This window comes from Sabethes cyaneus, chromosome 1, assembly GCF_943734655.1.
Source record: "Sabethes cyaneus chromosome 1, idSabCyanKW18_F2, whole genome shotgun sequence".
In the NCBI taxonomy this organism is placed as follows: domain Eukaryota; kingdom Metazoa; phylum Arthropoda; class Insecta; order Diptera; family Culicidae; genus Sabethes; species Sabethes cyaneus.
The window spans coordinates 174,542,655-174,549,942 of record NC_071353.1 but is presented as its reverse complement, the minus strand read 5'-3'; the positions used below and the strand labels follow the sequence as shown (position 1 = coordinate 174,549,942).

General features: G+C 43.8%; 1 protein-coding gene across 1 annotated transcript; it reads left to right on the top strand.

Moving 5' to 3' along the window:
• Positions 1 to 4,522: 4,522 nt before the first annotated feature.
• Positions 4,523 to 6,388, top strand: LOC128732870 (acetylcholine receptor subunit beta-like 1). The gene is made up of 5 exons (XM_053826290.1): positions 4,523 to 4,586; positions 4,695 to 4,831; positions 4,901 to 5,055; positions 5,119 to 6,160; positions 6,224 to 6,388. The coding sequence occupies exons 1-5, from the start codon at positions 4,523 to 4,525 to the stop codon at positions 6,386 to 6,388; spliced, it is 1,563 nt and encodes a 520-aa protein (XP_053682265.1).
• The last annotated feature ends 900 nt before the right edge of the window (positions 6,389 to 7,288 follow it).

Sequence of the window (7,288 nt, the reverse complement as noted above, 5' to 3'; positions counted from 1 at the left end):
TAAAAACTACTTTGGAAAAATATACGGCTGGCTAACTGTTGCCCCTATTATAGTGCAAACAATGCTTCTTAGTGGCTGGTTTCTGAAAAGAAAAATCGCGATAATAGAATTTTGAATGCCAGCTTTGAAGTCAAAATCATATACAGCAACAAGCAGTAAAAAAGTGACGAGAAATGCCAAATCAATTGATTACTGGTACCATGGAAGTTTCTATCCTCCCCGCTGTAGTCGCGCCTTCCCTGCCAGCGTTCATCTGCCGTCCTGGCCATACCTGTGGGTGCAGTGAGAGGAGCTACCAAAACTTCCTTCCAGGCAAGCGCACTACCGCCAATTCAGAACCCACCTTTGTTGATTCGTCTCCCGTTTTCAGCCCATCACGCAACCGGAATAATTTGCGACGTTCAGCACAACATCCACGTTTACTATCAAAATGTAGGAGGAATGAATGGAAGCGTTCACGACTATCGTGTGTAGCTAGCGTGTGTCGATAGTACTTACTTACTTACTTACTTAATCAGCTCCAGGCCGTAGTTTCCTCTGCTGTACGAATAAGTCGTCTCCATTCCACTCGGTCCATGGCCGCAATTCGCCAGCCACGTAATCTGCGTAGGGTCCGCAGGTCGCCTTCCACTTGATCGATCCATCTTGCTCGCTGCGCGCCCCGCCGTCTCGTTCCTGTCGAATTATTATTGAGAACTTTTTTAACCGGGCTGTCGTCCGACTTCCTCACGACGTGCCTAAGCCATCGCAGGCGACCGATTTTTGCGGTGTGAGCGATGGGTGGTTCCCTAAGCAGCTGATTCGTTCGCCTCCTCCACGTTCCGTCTTTTATCTGCACTCCGCCGGAGATGGTGCGCAACACCTTCCGTTCGAAAACACTAAGGGCGCGTTGGTCCTCCACGAGCATAGTCCATGCCCGTAAAGGACAACCGATCTAATCAGCGTCTTGTAGATGGTTAACTTCGTGCGGTGGCGAATTTTGTTCGATCGCAACGTCCTACGGAGTCCAAAGTAGGCACGATTTCCTGCCATAATGCGTCTTTATATTTCTCTGCTGGTGCCGTTGACTGCGGTAACCACTTAACCAGTGAGCCCAAATACACGAAGTCTTCTACCACCTCGATTTCATCACCGTCTAAATGAATCCGGGGAAGGAGGTCAGCAGGGAGGTCACTTCTCTAGAACCTCTTCCTTTCATGTATTTTGTTGTCGATATATTAATGACAAGTCCAATCCGTTTGGCTTCAGTGTGTCGTTAGTCCGTACGATAAAATAGTTTTAGCTGGAACCTGGCTCGACGAAGGAACCTTCATAAATCTTCGGATCGAACTACGAAGTGTTCCGTTGTGACCGGAGTGCGCACAACAGCCGCAAATCAACGAACGGGGGCGTTTTAATGCCAGTTTATCGCCATCTCAAGGCCTCTGTCTTAGAACATAACGATTGGTTACCTGTTAAGCAGGTTTGGGTGACTATAAAATTGTCCGATCGCTCTTTATACCTGTGCGCGTCTATTTCCCACCGGATCGAGTAAAAGACGTCGTTCTCCTCAAGGCTCATATGGCATCGGTCTCCGCAATTTCTTCGACGACCTCCGCCTCTGACGATTTGCTAATTTTGGGTGATTTCAATCTTTCCGAGATTAATGGCTATCTGATTCGTCGACGACCCCCGTTCAATTCTAAGACGACAGTCTTCCATCAGCCATGTTCCTTGGAAACGAAACCGAAACTCTTCGAGCTCGTTGTGATCGTGCCAATTTTCTCGTTCGTTCAACAATACATTGCCGACGAGCAGCACGGATCCTTGCGCAAGCAAGCGCTCAATATCTGCCAATCTACTAACACTCACTACGTACGTACGTAATGGATTGCTTTAACGATCGTTATCAAACAGACCTCCCTGCTGCTTCCGACAAGCTGAATCATCAAATTGCAATCGCCAAACTGGACAAACTGGGCATTGGAGAGCCGCTGCTCCAGTGATTTAAATCGTAATCGTCTCATTAATGTGTCTATTGATGGGTTCATCTCACCGGCTCACACATAGTTTTTTCCGGAGTCCCGCAAGGTAACCATCTCGGACTGTTGGTTTTTCCTATTTATTTCATCGACGTCAACTTTATGCTCAAAGGTCCGCGGCTTGTGTTCGCCAACGACTTGAAATTGAACGTGTTCTTGAAAGTTAACTACTAATTGGACACTCTCGCACTCCAGGAGCAACTTGATATTCGCTGGATAACGTTCTCTGAAAGCTAAATCCTTATAATATTCGATTACCGCATCCGTATTTACTTACTTACTTATGTGTCCATGTCCATCGGTCCGGCAGAAAGGGATGAAATCAGAGATCTCCACTGTTGACGGTTACCCGCCTGAGCTTTTACTTGTCGCCAGGACAGGTTCTCGTCTAGAGCTTGGATGTCGTTGGCTAAGCTGGGTCACCATGAACCTCTGGGTCTACCTCTTCTACGTTGTCCTTGCGGATTCCTGTCGGCGCACCCGTATAGAGCCTGTTAATAAATGTCAGTCGAATCGAGTTGGTGCAACGGCGGTTCATTCGCTTTGCCCTCCGTAGGCTACTCCGTAGGTTGGAACGATCCGCTCCGGTTACCAAGCTAAGAACTACGGATTCTAGAAAGATTCGACACCGTAACTAGGCGTCGGCTAACACGTTACAATTCCTTCTTCCATTTACCGCACCGGCGAACTAATTACAGCACCTTCGGTACACCTTCGACTTTGACGTCAGACTTACTCGGGGCCCCTTTGTCCCCCCCCCCCAGACGAATGTTTGTTCTACACTTTGAAGCTTGATATTTCTGCTACCAATTGCTTAGAGCACAGGAAAATTTACGGGACTAGTTGTACGATCCTCGTTGTCGTCGTCAGTAGCATAGATCTCGTGCTGTTTCAACTAGTCGGCAGCATGCAACTCAATCTTGGGTTACTTATCGCCCAGGCTTTTCAGAAGGCGCAAATCGCAAGACCAAGTTGAGCCATCAAAATAGCTTATGATAATTGAAAATAATTTCCCATTTCCTGAATAAACTCCTTAAGGTTAGGCTATGTCAATTTTTTTTTTGTAAGACCCCCCCTAAGAAAAATTTCTGGCTGCGCCCCTGCTGGAAATATATAAAGAATTCCGTTGCTAGTCATTGAGTTTTTCACTCTCAAAATTTATGCATCACGTCACATAGGAGGATATTTCGTCTACCACGTTTTCATACCAGATTTCAGTTTCGAATAAATTCTTGCAGTATATCGATATAATCGGTTGTCCTCTTTACTTTAAAGATTTACTTTTGCGACATCAAATTCGTCTAGGTTCAATGTTCAAATGATAAAACCGATCGAAGCGAAAAGAAAGTCTTACAGTTTTACAAAATTATTTTCTTTCAGGACTTCAACTCAGTTTAGGTTTTATCGAAATCCAAATCCTCGACCTTTTGTGGAATCGAAGTGAACGAAATCGCATGTGTATAAGATTCACGTACCGGGCCTGGGAATCAAAAGTGTCCTTACTTCGTTTAATCTTGACAGTGCCTGATATTTATGCTTATTTCAACATTCGATAAAGTTTTGTTATTTTTGCTGTGTCAATCAATGCATAAAAATATTTCTAATCGATTGATGCAAATATCTCTAAGATCCATCAAAAATTACCAAGTTACAAACGTGCAAAAAGAAAACCTTCGTCGTTTACATGTCTATTTCTTGTGCTTCTAAAATGCACCCCAATATAGTAATCAAAAAATAGTTCTGCGTAAAAAACGTGGGGTTTAGTGGGATAACACAAGTCTCCACTGTATTTCGTTTTATACTCGCATTCTTGCTACACTACAATAATTTCTTCCGCCGGCACGTACTCTTTGAACTGACCTCCTAGTAGGATAAACATTATCCAAGAGCAGGACACGTTCCACAAACTGCGCATGTGCCGTTCAACGGCACAGCAATCACAAACCAAAAACAGAGCCAATGTTTATAGTACTTTGACACGCGGTAGCAAGCCACTAGAACTGAACGCACGCACGCTCGCACATGCCATCAGATGATTGCTGTGTGTGCTTTGTTTTCATTCGCTCTCACTGTGTCACCTCTCCAGGTCGTGCTTTTATTTCGTGAGAGCCGTGTCGTCTCTCATTTCCACAAACCATCAGCAAAAGGATATTCGAAAGGAGCGGAAGGAAAAATCGATACAATCTGGCAAAGTTACTGTGTCAAACGTTTTGGAATCGCTAGTTTGACAAAGTTTTTAAACGGGTTAAAGAACTTTGAGAGCCATTTTTTTCGTGTCAAACAATTCTTTAAAGTGTCCTCCAGTGCAGCGACTAGAAGTTTCTGCCAGAAATGCTCAGTTAATCTAAGTTAATTAGTAATTTCGTTCTCCTTGAACGCAGTAAAGGCGTTTCCCTGAGTAAGTTCTATTACAGTTTGTTCATATAATTAAACCTGAAAAAACTAAATTTTAAATTTCCAGATTCCGCGAACAGTGGTCTTCGGGAACATCCAACAGCGTTATGCAACTAAAACGGTTGTTGCAGTTGTCGCTGGCAATAGCGATTCAGTACTATTTCGGAATTGGTACGTTACTCTGCACCTATAGAAGGGATGATTTGGGATGCTGGGTGGAGCAAAAAAAATCGATAATGCGCTTCCTTTCCTAATTTTTAATTCTTACCTTCTCGATAGTGAATGGATCAGAAGATGAGGAACGACTGGTTCGCGATCTGTTTCGCGGTTATAACAAACTCATTCGACCGGTACAAAACATGACGCAGAAGGTGGACGTCCGCTTCGGGTTAGCCTTCGTGCAATTGATCAACGTGGTAAGTTGTGGAACAAGCAGATAAATGTTGGAGGCATTAAAGAACTTTACTTGAACGTTTATTTTATAGAACGAGAAAAATCAGATCATGAAGTCAAACGTGTGGTTGCGACTTGTTTGGAGTGACTACCAACTGCAGTGGGATGAAGCCGATTACGGTGGTATCGGTGTACTGCGACTGCCCCCAGACAAGGTCTGGAAGCCGGATATCGTTCTGTTTAATAAGTAATTCGTTTTCAAAATTCATTGAAAGTGTTTTTCACGATTTTCTTTTGTGATGCTTTTCAGTGCCGACGGTAATTACGAAGTGCGCTATAAATCTAACGTGCTAATCTATCCGAACGGAGAAGTGCTGTGGGTTCCGCCAGCTATCTATCAGAGTTCCTGCACAATCGACGTAACCTATTTTCCGTTCGACCAGCAAACCTGCATCATGAAGTTCGGCTCGTGGACATTCAACGGCGATCAGGTGTCGCTGGCACTGTACAACAACAAGAACTTCGTCGATCTATCTGATTACTGGAAGTCGGGAACGTGGGATATCATTGAGGTTCCGGCCTACCTGAATGTGTACGAAGGCAATCCGACCGAAACGGACATCACATTCTACATTATCATTCGACGGAAGACCTTGTTCTACACCGTCAACTTGATCCTGCCAACCGTACTGATTTCATTCTTGTGCGTACTTGTGTTCTACCTACCGGCCGAGGCTGGCGAAAAAGTAACCCTAGGTATTAGTATTCTGCTGTCACTGGTTGTGTTCCTGTTGCTGGTTTCGAAGATCCTGCCACCGACCTCGCTTGTACTGCCGCTAATTGCCAAATATTTACTGTTCACTTTTATCATGAATACCGTTTCCATTCTCGTCACCGTCATCATAATCAATTGGAACTTCCGTGGTCCTCGTACCCACCGAATGCCCATGTGGATTCGATCGGTATTCCTACATTACCTGCCGGCGATGCTGTTGATGAAGCGCCCCCGTAAGACGCGCTTGCGCTGGATGATGGAAATGCCGGGCATGAGTATGCCACCGCAGCCGCACACTCATCCATCGTACGGTTCCCCAGCTGAAGTTCCGAAACACATCAGCGCCCTCGGTGCGAAGCAGTCCAAGATGGACGTTATGGAACTGTCTGATCTGCACCATCCGAACTGTAAGATGAATCGAAAGATGAACAGTGGCGATCTTGGGCTTGGCGGTGATCCTTGTCGTCGGGAGAGTGAAAGCTCCGATTCGATTCTTCTTTCGCCAGAGGCCAGCAAAGCCACGGAAGCTGTCGAATTTATAGCTGAGCATCTGCGAAACGAAGATCTGTACATTCAGGTAAGATTTTCTTTTGAAGTTCTATTTCTATTCAATACCATCGTTTAACACCAACTCCAACAGACTCGTGAGGACTGGAAGTACGTTGCGATGGTGATTGACAGATTGCAGCTGTATATTTTCTTCATTGTTACCACTGCCGGAACGGTTGGAATCCTGATGGATGCGCCACACATCTTCGAGTATGTTGATCAGGATCGCATCATTGAGATCTACCGAGGCAAGTAGATCCGCTCAGCGGGGAAAATTCAAACCTGCGACATCGTTGTTGGAATACTGCGTTAACACTTGCTCAAATATGAGACATTTTTACGTGAGAGTGACGAAGTTTTTACCCTAGTTGAATCCAGTAAGATTGCACATGTTTCAAGCGCCGGTTCGTTCAACAATTGGCTTCCAGTATTTTGTTACCATGATCAAATATGTTTTATGTGTTTTATGTGTTTTCACAACGCTCACATTAACAGTATTAAGGGAGTCGTTTCTTTTTTTCAGTTGAGTAATGATCAAAACAACTGCAACGAGAATTTTGTGAAAAATTTAAATTAAAATTTTTCGAAACACTATACTTAACTGAACCGATAATACAGAAGGCATAACAATAGTAAACAATAATTAGGCTACTATGCAGATACACGGAGAAAATTGAAAATCTTAAAATTAACAAAACAAGAAACGAAATTGCATTCAAAGAAATTTAGCATCGTACGAGCGGCAGAAAAAAAGCATTCAATACCTAATGAGGACAGTAAGCAAAGTAAATAGAACACAATTAGCTAAATGCTGTTAACTGTAAACGATTTTTGTGCACAAAACGTTAAGCAACTAAGAGTAAAGAGCTAACCAACAGCAAACAAACATTGACATTAACATTAAACGTTAATAATAATCGATAAGCATTTTTAAGAAAGAAAAAAAGGGTATAATAATAAACTTACAGGATAGTTCGTATTAAACTGGAGTTTTCGATTATTTGGTCATTTCATACCCTTGGTATATAGGGGAACTACCGCCCGTGTGCTGCTACTTCGTTATTGACCAGGATCGATGAAAATTGCAAAAAGATGACAGAAAAAAGCCTGCCACGGACAGCACGCTATTCCTCATTGTGCAACCTTATCAAATTCC

Coding starts and splice junctions, on each gene's coding strand:
- LOC128732870 (XM_053826290.1), top strand. CDS start 4,523: ATGCAACTAAAACGGTTGTTGCAGTTGTCGCTGGCAATAGCGATTCAG. Junction 4,587..4,694: donor TCAGTACTATTTCGGAATTG/GTACGTTACTCT, acceptor CCTTCTCGATAG/TGAATGGATCAGAAGATGAG. Junction 6,161..6,223: donor ACGAAGATCTGTACATTCAG/GTAAGATTTTCT, acceptor CAACTCCAACAG/ACTCGTGAGGACTGGAAGTA.